The sequence below is a fragment of the Oncorhynchus mykiss genome, chromosome 19 (assembly GCF_057628025.1).
Source record: "Oncorhynchus mykiss isolate SJ-2025 chromosome 19, ASM5762802v1, whole genome shotgun sequence".
Lineage (NCBI taxonomy): Eukaryota > Metazoa > Chordata > Actinopteri > Salmoniformes > Salmonidae > Oncorhynchus > Oncorhynchus mykiss.
The window spans coordinates 52,252,011-52,266,713 of NC_143040.1; the positions used below are offsets into that span (position 1 = coordinate 52,252,011).

General features: G+C 40.2%; 3 protein-coding genes across 5 annotated transcripts in view; 1 reads left to right on the forward strand and 2 right to left on the reverse strand.

The window, feature by feature from the left end:
* Positions 1–330: 330 nt before the first annotated feature.
* LOC110497929 (tubulinyl-Tyr carboxypeptidase 1) lies at positions 331–9,309 on the reverse strand. 2 transcript variants are annotated; one of them, XM_021574405.3, is made up of 8 exons: positions 8,965–9,224; positions 8,091–8,340; positions 7,349–7,437; positions 5,588–5,644; positions 4,867–4,941; positions 4,035–4,416; positions 2,946–3,055; positions 331–2,687 (listed from the first exon to the last, which is right to left on the reverse strand). In XM_021574405.3, exons 2-8 carry the CDS (start codon positions 8,307–8,309, stop codon positions 2,615–2,617), a joined length of 1,005 nt encoding a protein of 334 aa, XP_021430080.3. In that variant the 5' UTR covers positions 8,310–8,340; positions 8,965–9,224; the 3' UTR covers positions 331–2,614. The 2 variants fall into 2 exon arrangements, with proteins under 2 accessions (XP_021430080.3, XP_021430079.3); XM_021574404.3 differs by having other exon boundaries at positions 8,091–9,309.
* Positions 9,310–9,545: 236 nt separating this feature from the next.
* LOC110497930 (rRNA-processing protein FCF1 homolog) lies at positions 9,546–13,031 on the reverse strand. The gene is made up of 8 exons (XM_021574406.3): positions 12,502–13,031; positions 12,187–12,251; positions 11,870–11,941; positions 10,602–10,750; positions 10,434–10,506; positions 10,216–10,303; positions 10,002–10,096; positions 9,546–9,861 (listed from the first exon to the last, which is right to left on the reverse strand). The coding sequence occupies exons 1-8, from the start codon at positions 12,502–12,504 to the stop codon at positions 9,813–9,815; spliced, it is 594 nt and encodes a 197-aa protein (XP_021430081.1). The 5' UTR covers positions 12,505–13,031; the 3' UTR covers positions 9,546–9,812.
* LOC110498360 (apoptosis-resistant E3 ubiquitin protein ligase 1) overlaps positions 12,561–14,703 on the forward strand; it is a 33,045-nt gene continuing 30,902 nt past the window's right edge. For both annotated transcript variants that reach the window (XM_036954880.2, XM_036954881.2), the window contains exon 1: positions 12,561–12,658. The gene's annotated coding sequence lies outside the window, so the exon portion shown is untranslated. The remainder of the gene's footprint in view (positions 12,659–14,703) is intronic.

Here is a 14,703-nt window from a genome sequence, read left to right on the forward strand (position 1 = left end):
CACAAAACATTACCTCATGTATGGATTTCCCCTGTTAAAGATAGGCTGGGTGTTCAGGAGAGCAGCAACCATGGCAGTCCTCTGTGCTCCCATGATATGATGAAATGTGTCAGGTTGGCAGCGATTCATTAGTTAAGCCTTGTTAGCCGATTGCAGTGCTGTCAGGTAGACTATCCACCCAGTGAGGCTTCCATTAGACTTAATTGATTATGTGCAGCAGGATCCCTGGGCGTCAGTACAGTGCACTGCAGACAGCCAGCACAGTACCCCAAAAAATAAAGCATTTGCTGAATGGGAAAATAGGTACGATAATCACTCAATGTTACACCATTTATTTTCAACAAATCTAGTCAAATACCAGTTGCTTGTTTATTTCAGTTTCAAGTGTCACAAAGCCGTACAGGTGATTTCTGGTTACAATATTTCTTGTTATTCCACCTTAGATAAAATCTCAGTGACATCATCACATCTTTGCACTAAGGAACACAAACACAATTGCAGAGAGAAAAAGGATATAAAAAAACTCCTGTGATTTACAGTTAAGGATGTCTTGAAGCCCAAAATGGGCTAGGAGTTCTCACAGTGTACCAGCATGCAACAGAGAAGATACAGAAAATGTTATTCTAATTAGTGTGGCTGCAAGCAGAGGTCTTTGTTTATGGTCTTATAAATGTATAGTCCCCTAGTGCACAGATCCTCAGTATGGGATTTGTATTAAGGTTTCTTTGTGGACAATCAAAGGAGGAAATGTTTATTGCTCGTCGTTTATTCTTTGAATTGTCCGTCTGTGTGTGGCAGAGGTATTTCAGATGAGTGCACACTGCCCAATTTGGACTCTTGGTTGGTATGTAGACTGGCAGTGTGCCCTCCATGTCCTCAGCACACTGTTTGATAACTGTATTAATTGATTTTAGCTCTACATTTGATCCATTGTTGTATTTTGTAGATCTCTTAATGTAGCTGAAGCTCCAATAAACTCACAGGCATCTGACCCATGACATAAGTCAGCTAAATCAACACAACAGATTAAATTGGGAGAGAGGTGAGGAGAGTTTATTTCTAAATCAATAGGAAGTCCTACATAGTGATAAATGGTCATATAATATTTTGGTACAAGACAACAACCTCTATGTTAAAATGAAAGAGGCTCAAGGAATCCCAACCAATCAATGTGCTCCGAGGCACTATTTCTTTTTTAAATGGTGCAGACTCCAATTTCTCAAGTGCTCTGGCCTAAATGTCATTTAAAAATGAAGATGAGAATATTGTAAACAAATCTCTTTGCACCTTTAATAAAAATGGTAAATATTAAATAGAGCTAGACAACCACAATAAGGCTATGTGTTAAGATAATAAGAATAATGTTATTTATACTGTACGAAGGCAAAAATATCAGACCATGTCAATATAAAAGTAACTGCTGCCTTCAAAATATCTCTCTTTCCCCCAAAATAATGTCAAACCATATCAGCTGCAACTTCATCCTTCGCACTTAGTTGCAGTCATTTTATGAGAGTGTGAGAGTTTGTCTTGAGTGACCCCAGAATTTAAAAATTCTGTTGACCACACTGACTACTTTCTCTTACTATCCTAAAACATATCACACTTTTCATGCTTTGAAAGGTTTAAATAGACTACTGTACACTGAAAGACCCAATATTCAATCACACGCATCATCTCCATAGCAGAACACACAAACACAGGGTAAGGTGTTGATAGCTCAATTTACCATCTATTTGGGATCGAGTAGATGGATTGTACAGTGTATTTTCCTAGTGAAATTGAAAAAACGATTCACCCAGTAATACTTGTTTTCTTTATCACTGTCTATTAAAATGTTCCTAAAAGGCACAAGGTAAGTGGATTGCAAACTAGTCACTACAAAAGCAGTTACTGTCCAGCAGGGCTAACAGGTTAAAGGTTCAATGTATTTACACACTTACAGTACAACATGGAGACACAGATTGCACATAATCCTCACAATAATTGTCATTCTTAATAACTGATTGACAACATGGATATCTGCTATGATATTTCCAATTGCAGCACTTTACATGTTAAGAAATAAGCTAAATGTAATATTGCATATTAACAAAACCCTACAGAACATCTTTAAAAACATGATCAATGCCTGTTTGACCCTTAAATGCTGTCTGAACCAATTATATTGTAGAATGGACTACACTACCAAGCTTCTGGCTTTACAAAAAGCCTGGTAACAACAAATAACCACAGGGCTGATGAATGGCCCATGCCACATTTTTGGAGAGAAATTCTTGTGAATAGGCCAACCAGTTAGACAAGATAATTTAAATGGATTTGGCTGTGTAAAACAACTGTTTGATATCCCCAAAGTTGAGCATTGTGAGAACTTAGAATTATAGGCTTTGAACTTACATCTAGTCAAAAATCTGTTATTGACATGGCCATGCTCTGTACAGTATACCTCACGTTTGTTGAATGCAAAATACCCTAAATAAATTGCTTACACAGTACAAACCTATTTCGAATCTGAACACAAAAGCCCATTCCCCGGAACTAACCTTTAGTTGGACAGAACCCTACCATTCTACGGTCTTGTTTTGCAGGATGATTTTATGAAGTGAAATCTTCCTCACACTCGAATCTGATATCCATTCATGTCTGGAGGGGACTTCGGATCAAGAACTTTCTTCTCTCCTGATGGACTGTACACCCCCCCAAAAAGAAAAAAAAGATATGACTTCTCATGACAGATTACAACAAAGATTACTGTTCAGAGAATCCTCTTGGACTACGTCATAGGACATCTAGCCTCTAGTGCTTGTTCAGATCAGTGCAGAGCCCTCTCCACTACAGCTAGCACCTTGTTTATTGACCTAATGAATATTTACTGTGTTGTCAGAGAGACTATAGTGAGACTAAGCATCTCCTGATATCTGACTATAGTGCACAATCAGTATTACCGTCTCTCGATGCGGCTGTTCCTGCGCATGGGGCTGCCCGGGTTACGGTGGGGCGAGCCCATGTTACACTTCCTGTCTTTGGTGGGTGAAGTGGGCGCAGCCTTCCCAATCTGAAAGACAATCACTCAGTTCTGTTTACCTCACATTAGCAACAAGGGGAAACACAAACGAGGTACACAAACAGTTCTGGTCATATCCTCTGTACAGACTAAGGAAAAGTGCAGTTCAAGTAAGACTCCAATTACTAAACGTTTGTCTTTCAAAATACAGCACATCAATAAATGCAGAGTAGCGAGGTGGAAGGAAAGTCAGTAGCAAACAAACACTCCGATCATCAGCTTTCAATTACTTAGAGTAGTACTAAGGTGAGCTGCTCGGTGAGAGGCCCTAACATGCTGGAGGCACAGTGTTGACGGTGATGATGGTAAAATCCTCTGCATCTTTAATGTGATTGTGGGTCTTGTGAATGGGAGAGATCCCGCTCCCTAAAAATATCAGCCATTGATTGATAGAGGCAATCATACATGGCGCACAACCGAGCAGAGCAAAGCCATCCCATTAGTTTTATTATACACAGGGCCCTGCGTTAAGGATCCTTTCATTACTGTTTGGGATGATAGCGCATGAGGTCATCATTTGAGGATTATAGCTAGTGAAATGGAAGGTCAACTCCATGTCATCATGCATGATGAGACAGAGGGTCAAAAGGAGTCAGAATCTCAGCGATTAACAGGGGCTTTCCATCTGCTCAGAAAGGATTCACATTAAAATTACCCTGGTGCTTCCCCATCACATGAATCAAAAACATGGAGCTCAGATGTATCCCAATTTCATTTGACACAAATCTAAATTCCATACTGGTACTGTGGAAGTCTACAAACTAGGAGTTCAGTGCCTGTTGGACCTAATGCAATCACTAGAATCCTAGGAAGCTGACAGGTCTGTTTCATGGATCCCTAACATGGTTTGGCTCATGGACATTTTTCCATCTCAGTCCTCAGATGTGTGCACATGTCCTGCCTTAGTTCTGTACATCCCATCACATTCCTGCACTCTAACACATGGTCTCTGTGTCCCTGGGTCCTTTACCTTCATCCTCATGTCCCGAGTGTGTCTCTCCAGCTCTCTCCTCATTTCCTCCTTGGTCAGCTTATCCACATCTAGTATGGAGTGTTTCCAGTCTATCTGCTCCACACTGTGGGGGTCATGGGACACATACTGGCCAATCTTCACCTTCCTCAGGGTATGCCAGTAACCCATGTAGGCCCCCTCAAACTCCTGCACCAGGTCAGCCAGTGTTCGGAACTCCAGGGGTTTGAACATGAGGTCCATCCGCCGACTGATGCCCAGTGCCCCGAAGCGGCCCCCGCTGTGCACCCCCAGCACGATGTGGCAGAAGTGGTTCCCTGAGAACTGCGTTTTAAAGCTGAGGGGGAAGCGCTCCACACCCGACATGCTGTTGGTAAGGTAACTGGGACAGGCAAGGTCAAGGACATTGAAAAACCTTATCACTGCTCCAACTGGAGTGCCCCTTTACATGGTAACATAAACCACAATTGTTTAAGCTCCACTAATCTGTTTTTAAGACAAGAATACATTAGTCTGCATACAGTATTCTCAGACTGAGCACACTAGTCAGTTCTAATCACATAATACTTGGATGCCCTGATTGTGCCCATAAAGCTGTGTCTCTAAATCCCTGTTACCACACTGAGGCATCACTCCATGTTATTTTTTTAGCTTCCCACAAGCACTCATTTGGAAAACAACATTTCCAGGTCATCATTTATCACCCCATTGACACATCTTGTGCTGCTGAGTGTGGTAGATGAGAAATAAAATGATGTGCAGGTAACAGTGGCATAAGAAAGTCATTACAGTTTTCACGTGGAACACCTAAGCTATTTAAAGGAAAGGATACATCCCAAGGATCACAGCCTCCAGACACTTGATTGGCAGTGACTCCCGGGTCATCTCCTTGGCGATGTCCATCAACCTACACAGAATATGAGGGTTAGAATACACCTGAAGGCAAGGCAACAAAATGGTCTACTCTAAAAGGTAGAAATTATAAACATGGATTCTAAAAGGCCTGAAAGACACTTGTACATATTACAGGTTCTTTGTGTATGCAAAGGGAAAATGACTAACTCCTTTAGGAAAAATAAATACATTTGATTATTAAAACTGGCATTTTGCATGAGACATTGAAATAAAACCATCTGGTGCTAAATGTCAAGAACCGAGTAAGCAAAATGCATTAGAAGCTTCTGCCGGGGAAACAGATCCTATTAGGCTATGATAACAGTTCCTGGTCGCAAAGCCCTTGGGTGCAACAGACATACAGCCGATTCAGATATCCAATTCCTTCAGCTTCTGTCATGATCAGCATAATATGAAAGCAAATCGGTAAACATGCATAGCTACTTCCTCTGTCTGCTGCCACTGTGGCCTCTGCGGCCCCAGGAAAAGCTATTTCACCAAACCCTGAGATTCTCTCTGGCAGGTAGCTGCCATGTTGCTTACTGTCTGACATTTACAATATCCCTACAAGGCCATGATCCCCTCAGGATAATCTAAGAGCTAAGCTAAAATAAAAGATTAGGAAACAGGAATGGGATAGAAGAAACTGTGAAACTTACGCAGTAAGAGGCCTGCTCTTCTTGATTTCAAAAAACTGTGTTCCCGTGTGATTGTACCTGTAGGATATTGTTAAGTAAACTGTACCAAAATATAAATGCAACATGCAACAATTTCAAAGATTTTACTGAGTTACAGTTCTTATGAGGAAATCAGTCAATGGAAATAAATGCATTAGGGCATAATATACTAATTGTACATGACTAGGAATACAGATATGAGTCTGTTCGTCACAGATACCTTTAAAAGAAATGGGCCTCAGATCTCATCACGGTATTTCTGTGCATTCAAATTGCCATCGATAAAATGCAATTGTGTCCGTAACCTATGCCTGCCCATACCATAACCCTACCCCCACCATGGGGCACTGTTCACAACATTGACATCAGCAAACCGCTCCCCCAAATGACACCATACACGTGGTCTGCGGTTGTAAGGCCAGTTGGACATACTGCCAAATTCTCTAAAATGACGTTGGAGGCGGCTTATGGTAGAGAAATTAACATTAAATTCTCAGGTGGACATTCCTGCAGTCAGCATGCCAACTGCACGCTCCCTCAAAAATGGAGACATCTGTGGCATTGTATTGTGTGACAAATCTCCACATTTTTCAGTGCCCTTTTATTATCCCCAGCACAAGGGGCACCTGTGTAATGCTAATGCTGTTTAAATAGCTTCTTTATATGCCACAGCTGTCAGATGGATGGATTATTTTGGCAAAGGAGAAATACTCACTAAGTGGGATGTTAAAAAATTTGTGAGAAATGAGCTTTTATGAGTATGGAATATTTCTGGGATCTTTTATTTCAGCTCATGAAACATGGGACCAACACTTTACATGTTGGTTTTATATCTTTGTCCAGTGTACATACAAATGCAGAGGGAGTGAAACAATATGGGAAATGTCCAAACAGACCCTCTGGGTTGTGCACTGAACGTATTCTCATGGGGAATGAACCCCGTTAAGTGCTTTCTGATATTCATAGTTCCTCGTTTGTGAATTATGGATGAGCTCCTTGAACTGAGAGATACTAATGTTTATGCTCAAAATAGATTATAGTCTAAACATGGTCTACATTCTGAGATGTGACATATGACACATATTGTCATAAAATAATGAGTAAGAGTAAATAATAGTAAACATATATATATATATATATATATATATATATATATATATATATATATATATGCATGCCATTTAGCAGACACTTTTATCCAAAGCGACTCAGTCATGCTTGCATACATTTTACATATGGGTGGTCCCGGGAATCATACTCACTACCCTGGTGTTACAAGCGCCATGCTCTACCAACTGAGCTACAAAGGACCTCAGTGAGTTACCAATCACCATAATCTTCTTCAGTACATCTACTGTGTGACCCAGTTTCCATTTGCATGAAATCAGCTTGTGCCTATATCTATGAATTATTTATAAATACATAGAGTGCATGGCTAACACATACTTCAGGAGACATATCTTGAATTCCAACCCAGAGCATAGTGTGTTAGCATCAGGCATGGAATTTAACATATCTACACATTTATTAATGTATAATCAACCTACTGTACATTTTGTTGACGTACCTAAACTGTTATCTAGACTGACAGGTTGGGATAAACAATCATACAGAGACTGACAATGACCAACAACAGCTCCAATGAACAGTCACAGCTTTATCTAGGCTACCTGGGCTATTCATCATTGGTCCAGAGCTTGGCAATAGTGACCAAGCAGTTCTACCATTCCAGGCAAAGGATACTGCAAGTCCCTGATGTATTTCTGTATGGCTTCCAGGCGCTGTGGGATACTGGTGGTTGGCTGGTATGTAGGCACACTTGGTGTAGGAATCTATGGGGGAGAGGCAAAGCACAACAAGAAGCATTAGTATCACACAATCCCTATATTCACAGAGCTGGAGAATGTCCTGTTGTTTAACTTAACAACAATCCTTTATGGGCATGGTCATTATCTTAATTGTTCCATATAGCAAGTCTCACAATGCTACATTAATTGAATATATAATGGAATTCCTTATGAGCACAGAGGCAGCATTTAACCTCATCTGGACAGCACAGCACTTGTACATCTGGTGGCATGTTATGACTGCATGTGTATCTGTGTGGTTTGAAATGCTGCATATTTTGACAGCTTCATCCACTTGTTATCTGAGGAGACGTAACTGAGTCAGTTAAACATTCTGCATAGTGGGTTATCTTCACTCCATCTCTAGTGTGAATCGAATTAAGCATGTAGCATCATATACTAGGCCTATGCTATGGGACAATATATCCTCCTGAATAGTTTACTGCATGTTTATCTTGAATGATAGTTTACGGTAAATAAATGTGACTAGGACACATTGAACGCTATATACTAGCGGGAGGAAAAGCTGATTATTTTTTACTTTCACATTGTTGAAATAGACTGAGTGTAGTCTGTAGAGCTGTCAAACTGAAAACAACAGAGTAGGGTGTCTAGGTGAGGACTTCACTTGCTCTTACCTTGGGCAGATCACTGGCTCCCCGGATGTGTGTCCCTATGGCCTCCCCATTAGGGTGAATCCGAGCCACATGCCTCCACATCTGCTCCCAAGTCTCCTCATCCACCGGTAGGCCTCCCCTGTTTACGAAGAAGGGCACCCCTCCGTCCCGCAAATCCTCTTCACCTTCATCCTCATCTCTCTCCTCCACCCCCACACACCCCACTGTGGTCCTTAGCATCCCCCCACACAAGGGACCCCAGTCCTGGAACCTGGCACAGATGGTTTACAGCCTATGTGCCCTGCCCTTTAACTGTCAATCTGATTGCAGTTTCTCAGCAAGTAACACTCCCACAGCAGGTGAGAAACATGAGCAATTCATGACATGCTGGATATGTAGAACTTTGCAAAACTGCAGGCTGTATCAGTCTCCAAATTCAAATACTGTACCTCTTATGAACAAAATGGCACACAATCATATGTTCCACCCAAATGCGGAGTTAAAGCTACAGTAGTTGTTACAATTGTCCACTTATGTCAGATGAGTTCAATTATATATATATTTTTTTTTGCAAAAGCAGGGATTAAAGGGAATTATAGTTAGCCTACATCAAGTCATGTCTGAACGATAATGTTATTGGCACTTTAGAAACATCACAATGCAGGTTAAGTCAAGTAAATCATTGAAATACTGAAACTAGACAATATATTATTAAAACTAGAAAATGCGTGAATTTTTAGGCATCATGAAAATAAGACTTCAACAATGAAGTTGAACTAAGCACATTGGGAAATTATGAATACACATAATGCCTACAACATAAGGGGGAAAAATAGCATCTTCCAAAAGGGTATACAGACAACAAACAGTAGTTTGTATTAAAAACCCCCAATACCCGCCGGCACCGTTATCCCAGAGGTCATTCGGTCTATATCCACAACGCCGGGATAGATTGGATACGATCACATTTCTTCGACACTCCGTTTAGTTACTGTCCGCATTCCAGTCTAGTCCATTTTACGACACAATATTGTTCGTTTCAGTCCAAATCAATCCAGTTTGAACGCCCATGGCTACAGAGTAGCGAGAGCTAATCTCATGCCTGCTACAATATTGCGCCGCTCAGACACTCCCAGATCTATAGCAGCTGGGCATGCGTAGACGGGTTCAACGAGCTTCACATTTCCTCCGCTGAAACAGACAACAAGTCAGTCAAGAACGAACACTTATTTTCAATGACGATTTAGGAACAGTTGATTAACTGCCTTGTTCAGGGGCAGATCGACAGATCTTTACCTTGTCAACGCGTGGATTCGATCTTGCAACCTTTCGGTTACTAGTCCAACGCTCTAACCACTAGGTAGCCTATGAAATGCAGCACAATTTAAAGGTTTATAATAAATGCACCCTCCATGACTAATGACGTATAGCCTACCTCTTCACACTATGACAGCAAAAATACTGGATACATTCGACTATTCTTCCATTAATTTATTTCAATTTTCACACCTTGACAGAATGCATTTGTACTTTTATGGAACAAAGTGAAAAACAGTTTTGGGAATAGTAAGAAATACACCAGTCATTAAATTTGCAAAATTATTACTCTGTCATCCATTTCTGTTAAAAATGTAGAGCATAAACTTAAGTCCTTTAACAATATACAATGAGCAGGTAAACAAATCAAAACCTCCTCAACAAAAGCCACAGTCCAACTAGAATTTCAATTCCATCAACTGAATATTAGAATCTTGGAGCACCATAGTCATCAGGCATTCTTTCAATGTTGAACCTGTGAAAAATATTACGGTTAGACATGGTTTAAAGATCATGGTATAAGACATTTTATATGAGAGAGAGATAAACTAGCGATGAAACAGTGATAACCACAAATGACCAATTGAACACTGATAATCTGATGTTAATTCTGACCTATGGTTGGAGATGTACATGATGGGTACTCCTGGGATCTTTCTGATCCTTCTCTTCAGGTCCCTGTCCACAGTTGCCAGGATGTAGCACTTATGCTGTGAAAGATACATGATTGAATTGGTGTTCTTCTCTGGTATAAAACCACAGTGCTCTAATGACTAAAAAGTTTCCCTAATGTAATACATTGTCAATTTAGTAGATTAAACTACATTACCTGGGTTACCCTTTGAACTAAGCAGTCATCAGCGTATGTTCCTTTGTGGGTGCATGGCAGTCGTTCGAACCGAGGATCCTTGGCTATCCTACAGAGGCAGAAAATGCATCCGTCATATACCTTCCCTATGGAACGTTGATAATACCCTCAGAACGTGTGTGTATGCGTCTGAATGTCTGTAGTGTATCTGGATGTTGGTCTTCACAACAGCTAGTTACCTCAGAGCTACTCTATACTTCATCCCCAGTTTCTCTATCTCAGCCATTACACAGTCTGTGATGCATGGGATACCTTGAACAAGCAAGAGTATAATTTAAAAATACACCGGGTTATTCCTTAGTTACATTAACTGAGTTCACACTGAATAAACTTTGCCAGATACTCACACTTGGCATACAGGCAGTCCATCATTGACTGAACTATGTCCAGTTTAGCCTTGATGGAGAAGTTAATGAAATTGGTGTCGACCAGGATGTGATAAGGGGGACCAAGCTGAGTGTTGTACTGGAAGAACAGGCACGATGGATATTTTGGACTGCAGGTAGGAAAATAAATGTGTGAACACACAGTAAGAAGGTATCGACCTATAATCAATCATTTGTCCATAATATACTGAATATTAGTTAAGAGTTATGGGTGCATTTGTTTGTTCTGATATTTGTGAAGTAGTCTGGGTACCAGTCTTTTTAGCTAACATTCCACTCCTTGCATTTGCCAAAGAGACTGGCCTTTTGGCATCCATTGCTCAAAGTAGCTAGAGAGAACTCCGCAATGAGAGAAATAATAAGGAAAATATTAGCCTACAAGAGTCTATCGAGCTGTGTTTTCTTCAGCTACATCCCATTAACGAGAGAAAAGAAACGCAAAACCGGCACCTGTCGTCATTCATCGCACATATGCTGATCACCATGACTTGGGAGTACAGACAGGCTACTTTAGAAAACTTTCTGAATGGATATTGAGAGAATTCAAACTCACAGACAACGTAAAATGACCCACCAATCATAGCCACCAGAGCATCTGACACTCACAAATCATATTTCTTCCTAAAAACGTATTCATAACCTAGGTCCGCCTTCAAATCTTGGCTGTAGTCCATCAAAAAGTAGGCATATGCTACATTATACATAATGCTAAACTATAGTAAGCTAGGACTAATACACAGGCTAGCATACAAATGGTGGATTAATAGCCCAGCCAATGAATTAACTTTAACTTACAAGTCTTCACTGTTCCCTTCTTGCGCAATTGATGCATCTCCATATCACACAAGAACTTTGTGTGATGAAATCACATTGGCTGGTGGCAAAAATGAAATGAACGGGAATCCTCTATTCTCCATGTGCCCAATGTTTATGTTTACAAGGAAATGTATTACATCATAATGCCCAATGTTCCAATGTTTACAATCAAATGTATGAATTAAGTTAGAATGTTTTCCAAAGTGTAATCTGTATAAACGTGATTGGATGATAGCTGTGAGTTATCAAATCAGGATAAAATCCTCTGATCTCCTCGGGCTCATTAACGATAGAATGTTCCTATTTGATGATTGCTGAAAGGCCAGTCTCTTTGGCAAATGAAAGGAGTGGCAAGGAGTAGATTCTAATAGCTGAACAGAGATGGCAACCAGCCTACTTGTGAAGCTACTTACACTTCTTTTTCCTTTATTTCCGATGGATCCTTTTTCTTTGTCTCTTGTACTTTGGCACGATCTTTCTCGTTTCTAAAGAAACTCAGAGTCAATACCATGAGGACTCAACTGGAATATATCATGATAAAGTATGTCTTAGTCAAACTAAAGAAATGAGTGAGTCTAAGGAAGCTAGCTATCTGATATTTCTGACAATCCATGCCAACTTGTTAGCTTGACGTTTAGCTAATCCACAAAATTGACATGGTTTATCAGTCAAACTAGACGGTGTGAATGATTCATATTCGTGCTAGCTAACATCATTGGCAGAAACTCACATTCTCTGATCTTTCAAGCTTATCATTCTCTTCATTGATGCAAACTTCTTTGTCTTCCGTTTCCCCTAAAGTAAACATATGGAAATACAAGTCAGAAGTAAAGAATAGCGTTTGCTAAGTTTATGCAAAAATGCACACTTCAGTTAGCTCAAGTCAAGTGACTACTGTTAGCCAGCTAAGCTAGCAGAGCAAAAAAAGGCATACGAACTCCCATCAATTGAAATAGATTTTAAATTATTCCAACTGCCGAATCAAGAACCACGGTCTATATTTAAATGATGGCCTTGTATTTTGATCAATTATCGTACGACTTACCATGTTTTGTTTTTAAAAATACAACAGCTGACTTGTATAACTGCCTACAGCCCTCGTGTGACTGTGTCTAAACGTCATCAACAATCGACGTTTGTTTCCCTGCGCATCTCGGCTTCCGGTTGCCGCTAGCTAGTTAAATATAATAAATACATTCAAGGTAGGACTTTTATTCTTAAAATTAAAATAGATTTATCTGATGTATTTGAACGTAGCTATGCGTGAGCGGTGAATTATTACATGTATCACTGAATTTGGCTTTGGAATACCACATTTCGATTTTGAGTTGACATTGACGGCTTAACGTACATCGTAGGTAGCTAACGTAGGCTACAGTATCAGCAACAAGCTAGCTAGTTAGTCTGTACTTGTCCTGAAGGAATTTATGTTGTAGCTAGCTGACTATAATCCCTGCCAGTGTGCATAGCCTAAAACACATGAATCACTTTGGTTGTTGATATTGATGTATTGTCTAAACACACATGGAGTATTGAGCTAACGACAGTTAGCTGCTGCTGTCTCATTAATTGATCGACTTTTCCACCCAGCCAGGTAACGTATCACGTACACCCAAGGAGCCAGCATTTAGCAAGGCATATTGATTACTTAAACTTTCATTTTACAGCGTTCCTGAAGTTATCAGGTCTGTGATCTGCTGCCCAACAACCTCCTTAATGATAGAGAGCTTCCGTGACCTAGTTGTCATTCATTAGGGGTCATATGCAAAGCAGGTATAATTTCACCCTTGAAGGTTTCCCCATCGGAAAAATAGCTCAAAGAAACTAAGGGGATGTGTGGGAGGCAACGCAATGGGCGTGTCTGCAAAAACACAATGAGAGGGTAGCCATTTATTAAATCAGGATGACAGTTGGAATAGGCTGCATCAGTACAACAGAATGAATAATAGCTAAACACGTCATATATTTATATTATTTATATATATATATATATATATATATATATTCAAAGGTAGCTCAACATTGACGAAAGCAAGCTAACAAAGGCAGTTGTCAAACACCATGCAAATGAATCACACTGTCCAAGGACTTCAACACCAAATGGAAAGACGACAAACTTAGTAAATAAATCATCCAGGTGAAAATAATAGGAAAAGTCTATATTAGCACATAACATCTCCCAAGCAGTATCAACATTGATTAAGTGCAGGTGTGCTTACCTAATGGTGTAGGGAAGGAAGTACCACCCCGCAGCGTTGACTGGACGTGGGTGGGGAATTTTCTATAGCCGCCCCAAATGTGGAACATACTTTAAAGCAAAACAAAATACAGCCTAGTGGGTGAGGGGCTGTGTGGAAAGGGCAAAGCCCCCCCCCCCCCAAATAAAAAATAATAACTCTACCTACATGTAACCTCAATTTCCTCGACTAACCAGTGCCCCCGCACATTGAATCTGTAACGGTACCCCATGTATATATATAGCCTCGCTATTTATATTTTACTACTGCTCTTTAATTATTTGTTGCTTTTATTTCTTATTTTTTAGGGAAAACGGCATTGTTGGTTATGGGCTTGTAAAGTAAACATTTCACTGTAAAGTCTACACCTGTTCTATTCGGCACATGTGACAAATCACATTTCATTAGATTTAGCAGACGCTCTTATCCAGAGCGTTTTAATGTATTCACGGTAAGGTAGATAGGTGGGACAACCACATGTCACAGTACATTTTCCTCAATAAACTAGCTATCAGCAAAGTCAGAGCTAGTAAGGGGGGGATCACGGAACAAAAATATAAAGCGCAACAAAGTGTTGGTCCCAAGTTTCATGAGCTGAAATTAAAGATCAAAGAAATTTTCCATATGCACGAAACGCTTATCTCAAATTCTCTACAAAAATTTGTTTACATCCCTGTTAGTGAGCATTTCTTCTTTGCCAATATAATCCACCCACCTGACTGGTGTGGCATATCAAAAAGCTGATTAAACAGCATGATCATTACACAGATGCACCTTGTGCTGTGGATAGTAAAAGGCCACTAAAATATGCAGTTTTGTCACACAACACAATGCCACAGATGTAAAGTTGAGGGAGTGTGCAATTGGCATGCTGACTGCAGGAATTTCCACCTGATCCGTTGCCATAGAATTTCATGTTTATTTCTCTACCATAAGCTGCCTCCAATGTAATTTTAGAGCATTTGGCAGTACGCCCAACCGGCCCCAAAACTGCAAAACTGTATGGCATT